The sequence below is a fragment of the Oryzias latipes genome, chromosome 4, assembly GCF_002234675.1.
Source record: "Oryzias latipes chromosome 4, ASM223467v1".
Lineage (NCBI taxonomy): Eukaryota > Metazoa > Chordata > Actinopteri > Beloniformes > Adrianichthyidae > Oryzias > Oryzias latipes.
In genome coordinates this window covers 24,847,045-24,860,844 of record NC_019862.2, presented here as the reverse complement: position 1 = coordinate 24,860,844, position 13,800 = coordinate 24,847,045, and the positions used below count along the sequence as shown (strand labels likewise).

At 40.8% G+C, this 13,800-nt stretch overlaps 1 protein-coding gene across 1 annotated transcript; it reads right to left on the bottom strand.

Annotated features, from left to right (window-relative positions):
• Positions 1-215: 215 nt before the first annotated feature.
• Positions 216-12,025, bottom strand: podn (podocan). Its single transcript, XM_011474334.3, has 11 exons — positions 11,818-12,025; positions 8,909-9,196; positions 8,740-8,833; positions 7,919-7,983; positions 5,843-5,952; positions 5,611-5,767; positions 4,712-4,827; positions 4,390-4,603; positions 3,801-4,244; positions 3,111-3,259; positions 216-1,579 (listed from the first exon to the last, which is right to left on the bottom strand). Exons 2-11 carry the CDS (start codon positions 9,176-9,178, stop codon positions 1,423-1,425), a joined length of 1,776 nt encoding a protein of 591 aa, XP_011472636.1. The 5' UTR covers positions 9,179-9,196; positions 11,818-12,025; the 3' UTR covers positions 216-1,422.
• Between the last annotated feature and the right edge of the window lie 1,775 nt (positions 12,026-13,800).

The window sequence follows — 13,800 nt, the reverse complement described above, 5'->3', positions numbered from 1 at the left end:
TATTTCTGCTCTGATAAATAAACTTGTGAAAGCTTTTAAGCTTAAAAAAAATCATGTAAAGATCAAAGCCTTCTTATATGTGTAGTAGCGAATGTACAGTTTAGTGAAATGATGCTGCTTGACATTTTCCCAGTCAGTCTTTCAAAGGTTTTCTTCAAACAAATTTTAACAGCAATCAACAGGAAATGAACCTTTCTCAGAATAAAAACAAAGTCTGATAATTCTGCTGTTTTATTACACGACTGAGTGAAACATGATTCTCCACAAAATGAAGTATAGTTCAAATTTGTCTGCTCCAAAATAAAAGCCGCCCACCAGACATGGAGGAGCCTGGAACTGCGGCATTATGGATGCTCTGTGAGGATTAGAGTGGGATAAATATCAGGACTTATAAATGTGAGTGGGGGGAAAAAAAACAGGATTGAATAAACTCATTTATGACTGCTGAGCTGTCTTAACTCTGACGTCTCCTCCACTCTGGGACAGTCCTTTAGATTTGGTTGGAATGGGCAAGGATACTGATAAATGTCACCCCTTATCTGCGTTGGTCTGCTTTCTCACACCGCACTCTCAGGGGAAAACCAAAGACAATATAGAGCTTTCAGAGGCTGGGATTGAAAATCCATTTAAATTTATCTTTACCTACACAATGTGATTTTTCTCTAAATCCATTTATTGCTTTTTCTTTCTTTCCATTCTTTCCGAGGAGGGGTCAGAAAACTGCTTTTCTGTCAGTTTTGAATGTAATCTAAAAGCCCTTAATAAATCAAAGCACCACTTGTTTGTTTAAATCAAAAGCTATGGGAAACCTTGTAACATAATCAGCTAAAAAAGTGCTAAAAAACAAAAGGAAATTTGGAAGGAAAAAAAACTAATATTGAACTGAGTAATATCAAATTGCAACTTGAAAATAATTTACATGCTTGTGATCTGAATCAAATTGATTTAAGAATTTGGTAGTAATGCCCTGCTATGGAACTTACATGGTGTACTGCCTTTGGCTCTCTCCTGCTGTTTGGTTTGTCAGAAGTCTGACTGCATTCACACCAAAGTCAAACACCAGAAGTCATTTTAAAGTGAAGAGAGATCCTCCTTCTCAAAAGAGACCAGTGTTCCCATGTTGTTGGTTTTTACACCAGGGTTCATGGAAGCTTGCAAACATGTCAAACCAAAAAGACCAGCTAACCTTGAGTTCTGTTCATAATACTAAGTGTGAATGCATACTTAGTGTTATGTAAGGAAAAAGTTACATTTTGTGATGTCTTTAAAGTAAAAAAGAAATAGTGTACCGGTGTTGCAGATCTAAAGTTGCAATGGCAAGTCAGATACAAAGACACAGCCTTCTGTCCATGCACCATCTCAGCACAACCACTTTATTCCCCTTTAAAGCTCTTTGTCCACCTCTGCTTTCCATGAATATATCTATGTTTCCTCATCCTCCTTAGTCAGTGCCCCACCTTCTGTTTCCTTCCTTTGAGCAAAGAGGTCCGGGTTTCCTTGACCAACATCCAAAACCTGCAGTTTGGTCAGGTAGGAAAAAGAGGCTTCATCAAACGAGGCTGCAGACAGTCGGTTGAAGCTGTGAGGAAGAGCAAAGTAATTGTAAGAAACAGCAGAATATCCCAGCTTTTGTAAATGCAACATTAAGGAACCAAGTCATCAAGAGACTTTGGGCACACTGAGAGCCAGGAAAATTGGGGTTACACTACAGAACATTGAAAGAGAAAGAGTGTTTATGACAAAGTGTGGTGCTTCAGAATTTATTGACGGCATCCAAATTTGTTTTTATTGCACCAATTACATCTCTACTGACTCAATTAAAGACAGGATTCACTGCAGGAAAGTTTTTACTTCAATTCCTTTCTCCCTTCTGTTTTGTTGGATCTGGAAGGTAGAACTAGATTAAAAAACAGCAGGGGGTCATTGCACCTTCTTTTTACCAACTCTACATGCACGGATAAAACATTCCTGCTCTGCATTTTCATTGATTGTTCAAAAACTGATATAGATGAAAGACAGACTTAATTTTCATCCTGCTAATAGAGGTTTCCTGTAGCCCGAAGCTGCCGCTGTGTGGGATCAGTAAACAAACAGAAGTGTGGGAGCAGGTAATATGATGAACATGTGGAGTGCAGTACTTCAAGAGGAGGTGTGAGGATGCATAAAGACCACTGAGGAAGAATGGGATTGCAAAAGCAGGAAAAAGGATGAGGACGCATGAAGACGCACAAGGATGCCAAAGGGTGCATCAAGAGCTTTGAAACCAGAGACCTGTCTAATGCCTTAGTAACAACTGCCCTCATGAGTGGATACAGGATGTCTGTGGGTTAAAAATGGGCAAACCTATGTGGGGTACGCAGGTGGCCGTATGAAAATTCAAGATCACATACCGCTTGGTGAGCCCGTAGGGTGAAAATTCACCTTTTTTTCCCCTACGGGCATGCTGCAGATGACAGATTATAGCAAACACTGAACCAACACGAAAAGTAAGGGAGAAGTAGGTGAGACGCAAGCACATTGTACAGATTTTTCATCTTTACAAACTCGCCGAAACCCGCACGCCGTTAGCACTGTTCAAGTGATAAGTGTGTGCTCCTTGTGTGGGGCCTGATTTTTAGAAATTAAGAAATAAGACAATCAGTATAGTTTGTGTGTGCATCCCGCACTTTACCAATGACTAAAGTGCAGTGTAAGGGCACCGTCTAACAGCATCACCCATACGTCATAAGTACATGTAACTTACATCAGCCTTACGAATACTTTACAATACACTTACCACACGCACAACAATGGTACGTTTCATTTTCATGTTTTCACTAGAGTTGATGCAGCCGCACCTATCTGTGACCCTCTATGGGCCTGGATAACCCAGAATCCCGCAGCGTGTGACTAAGGTATGGCTCCTGCATTTAGCAGGAAGAAGAGTTTTAGAATTCAGAAACACTTAAAATTTGGTATAAAATGATCTCCTGAAATTTCAGTACAGGGTTGCGTCCTGATGTTATACAGTACACTTTGGAGGATCTGCCTTGAAATCAATGCTCTATACCTATTTTTGAAAGAATGGTTATTAAAACATCCCTTTTCTCATTGATTTCTGTGAAATTTACCGCAAGAAAATGCCTCTGATGTTTGGTGTCCCTTCAAAGGCTGAAGCAGGAATGCTGGAGATGCGGTTCTTCTGCAGATAAAGATACTCCAGAGTTTCAGGCAGGTCAGCGGGGATGTGCGTCAGCTGGTTATCGGAGAGGTCCAACGTCTGTGAGTGAAAGTTTAAACATCCTGAGGTTGTGACAGAAACATGTAGTACAGACCTGACGGCTTTCTCAGCCTTCTGGCTATGACAGACCTCTGACATGAGAACATGCAGCTTCTAACTTAGGCTGGATGCATTTTTGAGTTCTCTGCAATATTTACTCTCATACTACCAGCTGCCAGCCTTTCACAGAATGAATGGATCTCATCTCCATATGGAAAAAAACTAAACTAAAAGAAGAACCACTGTAAAAACTTCTTATCTAAAGTTGAAAAGCGTATTACCATTTCTATCTTATGAAAGAAATTCTCAAATTGACAAGAACAAGGCACATAGTAAATGTAAAAAACACTGACAGGTAATTATTTTATTAAATCACAAGCTAAAGCATATTTCTGATCATAATCACCTGGCAAAAATGAGGTTTCACAGTAATCTGACATACACACTGCAGCAATGGGTTTTCTATCTTTATGTTAATTGTTGATCATTGTGTCATATTATAAGGGCACACATGGGATCTGTGCATTCAGGAGCCTCTCACCGTGAGCGCGCTCAGCTCCATCCAGGCCCCCTGGTAAACAGAGTTCAGCTTCAGGTGGTTTTCACTCAGGATCAGCTTCTGCAGCTTCTCCATGCCTGCCATCGCTCCGTGTGGGATGGAGGTGAGCTCATTGTTCTTGATGCTGAGGATACGCAGGCTGCGAGGAAGACCCAAAGGCATAATTTGTAGTCTGTTTCCTGACAGATCCAGGGTTTCCAGTATGCGCAGTTTCCTGAAAGCATCACGGTGGATTTTGGGGGTTGTCAGCTTGTTGTAGCTGAGGTTAAGCTCCGTCAGGGTGAAGAGAAGAGCCAGGTCATTCCGGCCGATCTCGGATATAGAGTTGTGGAGGAGCATCAGCGTTTTAGCTCTTCGAGGCAGACCCCTGGGAATGCGCTCCAGCAGGTTGTTGTACATGTGCAAAGTGTGGAGCTTCTTCAATCCCTGGTGAAAACGAAAAACACATATCCTTTTAATCTGCAATGTATATTTTGCTTGCAAAACAGAATGTATGCAAGGAAAACATCTGCTATGCTGCGATTATAATTCAGCTTGATTACTCGTGTTACATTTCCATAGAGAATCGTACCTGAAAGGCAACAGGGTGAATAGAGCGGGACCGCAGCTTGTTGTGGTGAAGAAGCAGATACTCCAGGTTCCGGACAGATGCCAGAACATCTCCAGGGATGCTGTGGATGGAGTTCCTGTCCAGATGCAGCAGCACCAGGTTGCGTGGCAAACCCTTCGGAACAACAGTCAGGTTGTTATTTGACAGGTCCAGACACTCGAGGCTACCGAGCCGACTGCAGAAAACAGAAGACAGAGCAAGAGTTTGTTGGCCACTTTGGCTCTTGATGTCAAACAGACAGGAAGGGCATGACCATAAAGTTCATGGTTGTGAGGTTTTCCACCTGAATGTTTCATTGTCCATGCCATCATTGCCGAGCAGGTTGTTCTGCAGATAAAGCTCTCGTAGATGCGGCATGTTGTCAAAAACGCCTGCTGGAATTTTCTCCAACTTGTTATTCTGATAAAAAGAAATGATATTGTTGTAGTTTTAAAGATCAGTCTCACAACTCAATTTTAAAACAAAGGGAACAGGTACGATCTGTTACTTTGTCTATTAAGACTCTCATTCATCCAGGTTCATTCCATCATAGTTGTAGGTTTAGGGGCTGTCAGTTCTCATTGCAAAGAGAACTGCAACGAACAGTATATAGGAGAGACCAAACAACCTCTACACAAACGGCTTCACCAAAGTCGCAGAGCCAACCTAAGTGGACCTGAGTCTGGAGTGCACCTCCACCTGAAGGCCACCAACCACTCGTTCGAGGACAGCGAAGTCCGAATTCTAGCCGGAGAGAAAGGATGGTTTGAGCGAGGAGTGAAAGAAGCCATGTTTGTCAAGAAGGATAAACCTTCTCTTAATAAGAATGGTGGCCTCAGGTTTATTCTTCCACCCAGCTACGGCAGTGTTCTGAAACCCAAACAAACCGAACCAGTTCCACCTGGGTCGTTAACAGCTGAAAGAAATGACCAGGTTGGGAGGGAGTCACTGGCTCCCCAACCCCCAGCTAAGGACAAAGGACTCTTAACAACCCGAAACCATGTAGGCTAAGTTGATAATACCATCCAGTTTCAGGTCTGACTCCACCCCCATGAGCGCATATATACCAGCTCTTTTACCAGCTAATTTAGAATTGACAAAGCCTCTTGGAAAAGAGGTGAAACGTCTTCCAACTTTAAAAACTAAGTCCAGATGACAGCCCCTAAACCTACTACTGTGATGGATATGCTACTTTGCAAAGACCTTTAGATGGAGGCGAAGCAGGCTGGGGGGCAGGTTGGTGGGGACCACTTGCAGAAAGTTGCTGGACATGGTAAGGACCTCCAGCTTGTCAGAAGCATTGAACATGTCATGCGGAAGTCCTGCATCAGTCAACTTGTTGTTATGGAGATACACAGACCTAAGAACGATGAGGAAAATGTATTAGTGGATAGAATTCAGGAGTTATGCTTTTCGAGAACCAATCAGCTCTCACCGTAGACTCGGTTTGTGACCAAACGTGTACGGGTAGATCCTTGTGAGCTGGTTAGCAGCAAAGTCAGCGCTAACTAACGAAGGTGGCAGGACCTTTGGAGCTGACGTGAGCTGCCAAAACGCACAAAAAGATGGACACTACTTTAAAAAAAAGAATTTCCATGAACTCAGAATGTAAACAAAGTGACGGTAAAAGAGAACCACAATGCTTCAAAACCTGCTTTCCCTGATTGGGTCAAATATCTGTCTATTTTCCTAAAACGCGTAATGCTTTTAAACTTGAGATGTTGAGTTTTAGTCAAAGCTCTGGAGTTTGTGTCATTAAACCAGTACTTCCAAGTAAAAAGAAGCTATGGATGATTCTTTATATCAAATACTACTAAAACAAAAGCTAAAAAAGTGACGTGTTTGAAACAATGTCATAATTTCTTTTACATTTATGTACGGCTGGACACAGCAAGAAAGCAGTCACAAATTTTTCTTATTTTTTGTTGCTCCCCAGCAGCTGCCCTGAGCACTTCTTATCCAAACAAAGATTTTAGTTGTGTTTTGAATGTCAGGCCATTCATTCAGCCATCCGTTTTTTTGCTACTCATCCACGACCAGTGCACTGGTGCAGCAGTCAGGCTAAAAGCATCAAATTCCCGACAGAAGTCTGAAAGCACTCATTGCAATCAAATACCATAGTGGGATTTGCAATACAGCAGGGAGGGAAGAGAGGAAGAAGAGACTGAACTGAGCGAGCGTGACATCACCCATAGAAAATGTCCAGGGAAATTAGACCAATTCAGTTGCCATTTTTTGGCAGTACAGACATTGCCATGTTGGAGCTAGACAGAGTGAGTGAACAGTGATTGGTCCAAGTCGGTCGGAGTCAATGTTTTTATGGCGACAACTGTTACCAATCAGAAGTGAGATGGTTCGAAATCCACACCCCTACCACTGAAAGCGAGCTAGAGAATCTGTCAATCAAACGTTACGATTGTTGACGGTGGGGACCAGCAGGCTTTTATTCGTTTTATTGAGGCACCTGACTGGGCAGTGTATAACTTAAATAACTTGTAATAAAGAAATCATATAATGGATAAAAAAGGATTATTAAGAATGTGTTAAAAAAAAAGTTATCAGAGCAAGAATGGTTATTCTGACAAATAGAATGACTGAGACTTCCGCTCAGCAGCATCAACAGCACTGGTTTAAGTTGCCCACAGGAGGCCACAGATTTGACAGATGCCAAAGAGACTCCAGAACTTTTACAGTGATTTATGTCTCAGTAGAGAACAGTCATGGGTTACTTTAGTTTTCCCTGAGCCAAGACATAATAATCAGCTTTTCAAAACAAAGCACAGTAAGCCCACTTCCAATCTCCTCAACTGTAATCAAGAGACTTTTCAGATGACATTTAATAAGATATATACTTTCTATAATTGAGCAGCATTGTGTAGCCATAGTTACTGGATTAATATGATCAGGTTTGATGAGGATAATCAAAGAGTATTACACATCTGTTACATAAAGTCTGAGTCCTATTGCTCTTTACTGAAATGATGTAAGAATAAAAATAAATAAATAAATGTTTTCTGCAGATAATAGGCACTCTATTTTGCTGTTTTGATAAATAATGTGCTCTTGATTTAATAAGGACCAGATTATGGCAATTATAAAAAAAATATTCATAGAAGAAATAACTCAATGGGGTGGGATTATGTAAATTCACTTATTCCGGAACAAATTAAATTCTACTTGGCTTTATTTGATATCCTTATATTAGTGTAATGTAACATATTATTTCTGCAAAAACCTATGTTTATGATTATTTGTAAATACACTGTCAAGAAGATGTCATTGTTTTTAACTTCTATTTTAATGTTTCATCTTTTTCTGATTATATCTGAAAGGATTTCATATTTCTGTGTTTTGAATTTTTTTATTCCAGTTTTCCAATATTTTTAACGCTTGAAATAAACCAATTTAATCAAATATTATTATTATTATTATTATTATTATTATTATTAAATAAACATATGATATTCAAGATAAAAGAGTTTTCAATCTACGATTAGAATACCTCTCTCACCTTGTTATTTGCCAGGTAAAGATAAGCCAGCTGTTCGAGCATCTCAAAGCCTTCATCTTCGAGGCCTGCAAGAAAAGTTAAGCATTTATACAGCGGGTTTGGTCTCAATTCAGACATTTATCACACCTCCACCACCATGCTTTGGCCTGGTGCAGCTGTTTCTGATTGAGTTTGATGCATGATTAGGCTAAAGGCTGAAACATTTCCACAAAGACATTATGGGAGAAGTTTCTATAGTTTTTCAGACGCAGTTTTATAGAAGCGTCTATGTTTCTGCTGAAAAATAATTTTTCTCCTTTAACCAAAAAAAACTTTAGTCCTTTATGGAATCTTGCAGTCAGCAAAATCTCCACTTTGGGAAAAAAAATCTTGTGAATCTGAAACACTTTTTATGTTTATCCGTGACCATTACAAAACTCCAGAGCTGGGAAATTAACACAATATGTAGGTTGTTTTGAATTATTCTTTTTGGGTTAAAATATTAAGGTCAGGATCTGATATTTAACGAAGCACTAAAACATCTTCAAAAACCTGGAATGATTTTTAAAATATTTAGGAAACTTGGGAAATGCTTAAGACCAGTACATTTTGCATTAGAATTTTTAAAGAAACAAATATTCCTAAAAAAAACCGTATGAGGAAAAATCGGTCCAGTCCATACTCTTTATGAAAACAGCATGTCTGTAAAATGTATTCCTTTTTATTCCAGTTGGACTATTTAAACACATTCTTCTTTGCTGTCTAGCAGTTAATGAATTAATTGTGAGTGTTAAAAAAAACACACATTTCTGCCCCCATCAGCTGCAGAGGTCATTGCTTACCATCAGTGGTGAGCCAGTTGTTTTGCAGGTTGAGGGTCTCGAGCTGGTGGAGGTGGGAGACATGTTCCACTTTCACTTTTTGGATCTTGTTGTTCTGGCGTTAAAAAAACAAAAAAGCTGTGACCTCTGCTTGAGCACATGTGAACAGACATGCAAAAACCTGAAGAACCTGCAGAGAGAGGCGCCGCGTTCGGTCCGACAGCTCTGGGGGGAATTCTGTGAGATCCACCCCGGCACAGTCCACAGACCCGTCTGCAGCACAGCTGCACTCGGACGGACACTCGAGCAGCTCGAGTTGTGGCGGAGCCGTCGGGATGTTTGTCTCGCCTAACAGCTCATCCTCTTCCTCTGGTGGGACAGAAGTCTGGCAATGTGCTAACAACCCCACCAGGAGCTGCAGAGTTAGTGCCTGCAGCAAGCACCACTTGAGGAATTCCATGTCCACAGTTTTGTCTTGCTGCACATGCATAGAGAGCAGACATCAGGTCACAGGGTAAAACAATCAACAAACACCAATGTTTGTTCTTGTGAAAATTTGAGCATCTCTGAAAACAGAGGACGAGTCTCTACGTTCATTTAACTGCTTCACATCCCTTACACCTTCATGCCTTTGTTAAAATTCTTGATGATCACACAGATTAGTTCAGCTACTGACTTCAAATATTCAAACTCTGAATATTTCAGCATAAAAAGGGAATAACAATCCTATCAATTTATTTTTTTCTGGCATTTCATTAAAGACTTTTGAGATTTGTATCCTCTGACTGTCTAATGTGCACTGTGGCTATAATGCAAGAAATGTTTGAGCAGGGAAATAAGGCCCAAAAGACCCAACCATGTCTTTTTAAATGTAAAAATGTTTTTTCTCTGCCCCATTTAATCAAAGTGTGGTATGAAAATTCAAGATTCAAGAAGATTTGTCAGTGAAACAACGAAAATACATTTGGAGCATCAACAACAACAGCCACTCAGTTCAATTCACCAAATAAATACCCAACAAATAAAGTGCAGCATCAGTACAAAAGGGAACACAGCAAGGACTAAACATGAAAGAACTGTAAATACGTAAATAAGACATTCAGTGTACACAAAATCTTAAATTAGTAGCAGCAATTCAAATAAATAAATGTGTATATGAAATCTTATTTTGGTTTAATAACACACCAGTCAATTCAATTTAATTCAATTTTATTTGAATAGTCAAAATCACAACAACAGTCGTCTCAATGGTCTTCGTACCGGTAATTGTAAAGTAAACATAAAATCATAAGGATCACAAATACATAGAATTCAATAGGAAAATTTTAAACTGAACTAATTAAACAGACTAAACTGAAGTGGGCATACCTGCCCTTAGACCCTCCTTCTGGGTAAGAAAAAACTCCTAAAAAAACGGATCCTGGAAAAAAAAAAGAAGAAACCTCAGGGAAGTCCACATAAATGAGGGATCTTCCCCCAGGATGGACAGGTGATGTACCAGAACTTATTAAACAACTACATGTTTAAATAGTCCAGCAGATGGGCTTCATGCAGATGGAGTTGGGGGACGGCTTGGGGCAGGATCCACAGCCATAGTGTAGGAGCAGTAGCTGAGACGAGCCAGTCCACTCTTTCCACATTCTTATTAGTTCATCTTTGACAATTGGTATTTTTGGCCATGCTCAGAAGAGGGACATAAAAACAGAACTATGAAACAGTGGCTCAAAGAAGTGTTTCCAAAAAGACTTTGTTAAAAAGTAGAGGATGACAGTACAGTGGGAAATGTTCATTCTTGACAGTGACTGTCGCTAACCCTAGACTAACAACACGGCTCAGATTTGCAAAGATTTTATGTAAAAGTTTTGTCAAAACCTTGTGTTAAAGGAGAGAGACTCCTGCAGATTCTGGGTAAATCTTGCAGCATCAATGTCAGGAAGAGCAAATCAACAAATCTAGGGTCACAGAGATCCAGAAGGGCTGAAACTGAAGCATCAGAACATATTAGAAATATCTTTTCTCTAAATTTCAGTCCACATATAAACTTGCTGATAAAGAAGCAAAACCCACAAAATTAAATCCATCAATTCCCTGAATCAATAATCTCTTCAGACCCACTTTGTTCCTAAACTGGTTCCTGTGATCCTGAATGGGCTGATCTCTTGCTTTGGTCGGGCTATTACTGATGTTTGACATGAATAATCTGTCGGAAGTAGCATATTGTTACCATGGTAATAATATGTGGAGGGGTGTAAAGAGACGGGCAGAAAGCTGCAACATGTCAGCTTGATTCTGCAGCCCCCCCCCCCCCATACAGGACATGTTCATGATCGATTACAGCTTGGAGCAGAGGGACACGTGGTTATAGGAAAAACAGAGTTCCAGTGGAAAAAATGACTCAAATGAAAACAAGATGGGGAAAATAACAGGTCCTGAGAAGTTGGATGTGCGACTGTTTTGTGTGTGTGTGTGTTCACGCATGAATGTATTCAGTGAGTCTGAGCGGCGTCAGTGGATGATCATATTTAAAAAATGCTAAAGTTAATCAACAGAAATGTGCTCTAAAACTACGGCTAAAGCTGAGCTTGCACTTCATCAACTGACCATCTTTGAAAAAAAAATTCAGCTTCAGTTCAAAATAAATTCCATTTTCAGCCTTTTAGAGGCTTAAACTCCCCCCTACATGTGGAAGAGTTATGGGTGAAAAAAAAGCTAGGAAAAGCCCTTGAAAGCCATGCAAACACAAAAAGATCTTTGGAGTTATCCCTGACCCCCCTCTCCTTTGTGTCTCATCAGAAAAAACACTTTGCAGAAGCTCTCAGGGGCATTGACAGCTGAGGGCACACCCACAGCAGGCATGGTTTTCTGCACATTGCCCTCCCATCAAAAGCTTTAGGTCATCCAGGGGTCACAGAGTAAGATGCTGAGAGACAACACAACATTTAAGTGCTTCGTTTGTAGGCTTGAAGTGAAAATCCTGGCTTTCCTGCAGCTGTGAATGGAATGTGCCACGACTGTCATGCAAACATGGAGGATGCTTCGCACTTTGTCTTTGCCCTACAACATAATAGCCCAAATCTGCACCCCACCAACGTCCCTTACCTCCTCAGAACGGCAGACGCTGAAGTCCACAGAAACCTGAAGTCCGGTCCATAGCAGGCATGCTGTCCCCAGCAGACACCACCCAGATGTGAGAGGGAAGGTTGAGGAGAAGAAACGATAGAGTGGAGAGGAAGGGAACGAGACACAGCTCCGACCTGACCCAGAGCCAAAAACACAAATGTTTTCCCTTTTCTCGTGTTTCGCTCCCGGGGCACTTTGACTCCCACCCCCCAAAACTTGAAACTGAACTTTCCACAACAGACATGTCAGGAAAAGTTCAAAAAGCTGTCTGCTGATAAGAACTGACCACTTTCCAAACAAAACTCTTGAAAATTTGTGAAAATGCAGTGAAGCTGGAGTTCAGCTCCACAAGCAGCATTCTTAAATGCACAACTCTAACAGCAGTCCCACACAGATTCCTGACTAACATCCACAAAAGCTCAGGGGGTAGATGTCTGAGCTGGTTTTATGTCTTTTCACTATATGATGCGGCTGATTTAGGAGCTTTAAGACAAAATCTGGAGTTTGGAGAAGTGAAGTTCCATGCAATAGGATCCAGAACAACCTGTCCTTGTGTGTTCACCAATCCTAAAATGTACATGTTGCAGTATATCAGGATAACCCAAATGCAGGACCAGACTCCAAAGCTGAGGGAAGATCCAGAGTTCATTTAACTATCTTAGATGACCCCACCCTAACATTGACGTGTTCTCCCTGTCATGACAAAGGTGGATAAAGGTGGAAAGATTTCATGTCATCCATGGACACCAGTGAAGATCACAAATCATTGAAGAAAAAAGGTTCAGCGCACTGTCTAGTGGGTCTAGATGACCCAACTCCCAATGTTAAAGTGCCTTGGATAGCACAAGGGATAATAAAACAAAAAACACCAAACTAGGTGGGGAAAAAAAAAACTCCATAAAAAATAACAGGACTTGGAACCCGCATGATACAGACTAAACTTATGAAACACTCCGACACAGAGAGCAGAAACGGACACACTTACAGGAGTACAAACAAATTAGCCTAAAGTGCAGACAGCTGAGTGCCCCTCATGGAAAGCTACATGAGAGAGGCGGAGCCGTCCAGGTGAACCCACAGCCAATCTGCACACAAGACACAACAGGTTGGAAAACAAAAACAGAACTGAAGACTGTGACAGTACAATATTCATACTTAACAGGAAGATTTCAATATTCCACTGGCTTCTGCACAGTTTGATTTGGTGTTTTTATTAATTTATTCAAACGAGGTTCAATATATTTAAACACAATTTTTCTTATTTAAATGAGCTCATTTAAAGGTTTTAAGGTTTACATTTACAATATAATGTTCTTCTTCTTTGCTTTCTTTAGAGGTTACCAAAGTGAATCATCTATGTCCAGCCCTTTCATCTGCATCCTCCTCAGTCACATGTCCTACAAACTCTTTAGTCTCCTTTCATTGTTGCTCCGACCTCAACGCTCTTTACCAAAACAATTACTGTCCGTCCTCTTAGTGTCTGCAGACAATCTCAATCTGCTTCCTTGCATTTGTTTCAAAAAACATCTGATGATTTCTTGCTTTCACACCTGAAACCTACCTCCACCTATTCCAACCTCCCTGCACACATCTCTTCACCACATTCCCACTCTATATGTTGCTCTGTACTGTTGACACAAAGTACTTAAAGGTCTTCCACCTTCTTTACCTCGGCTCCTTGTAACCTCACCATTGAACTCCTCTGTCACACCTATAGCACATCTCACCACTATCTTACTGCTCTCATTCATGTCCTGCAAAACTCAAGTGTACTTATCTAAGATTGTTGGCTACACTCTCCCCACTCTGGAAACCCTCCACAGCTCCTGCTGCCTCAACAGAGCAAAAAACATCATCAGACGCTTCACACCCGGACACTCCCTGTTTGACTTGTTGCCTTCAGGCAAAAGCTACAGGACAGTTTTTATCCAACTGCCTAATCATGTTAAACCTGGATCTTTT

Bases quoted from the DNA above. Each gene is read 5' to 3' on its own strand.
- podn (XM_011474334.3), bottom strand. From the start codon at position 9,178: ATGGAATTCCTCAAGTGGTGCTTGCTGCAGGCACTAACTCTGCAGCTC. The intron at 4,604-4,711 runs GTGGAAAACCTC...TGTTTTCTGCAG, and splicing joins ATGGACAATGAAACATTCAG to TCGGCTCGGTAGCCTCGAGT. The intron at 4,245-4,389 runs GTACGATTCTCT...CGTTTTCACCAG, and splicing joins TTCACCCTGTTGCCTTTCAG to GGATTGAAGAAGCTCCACAC.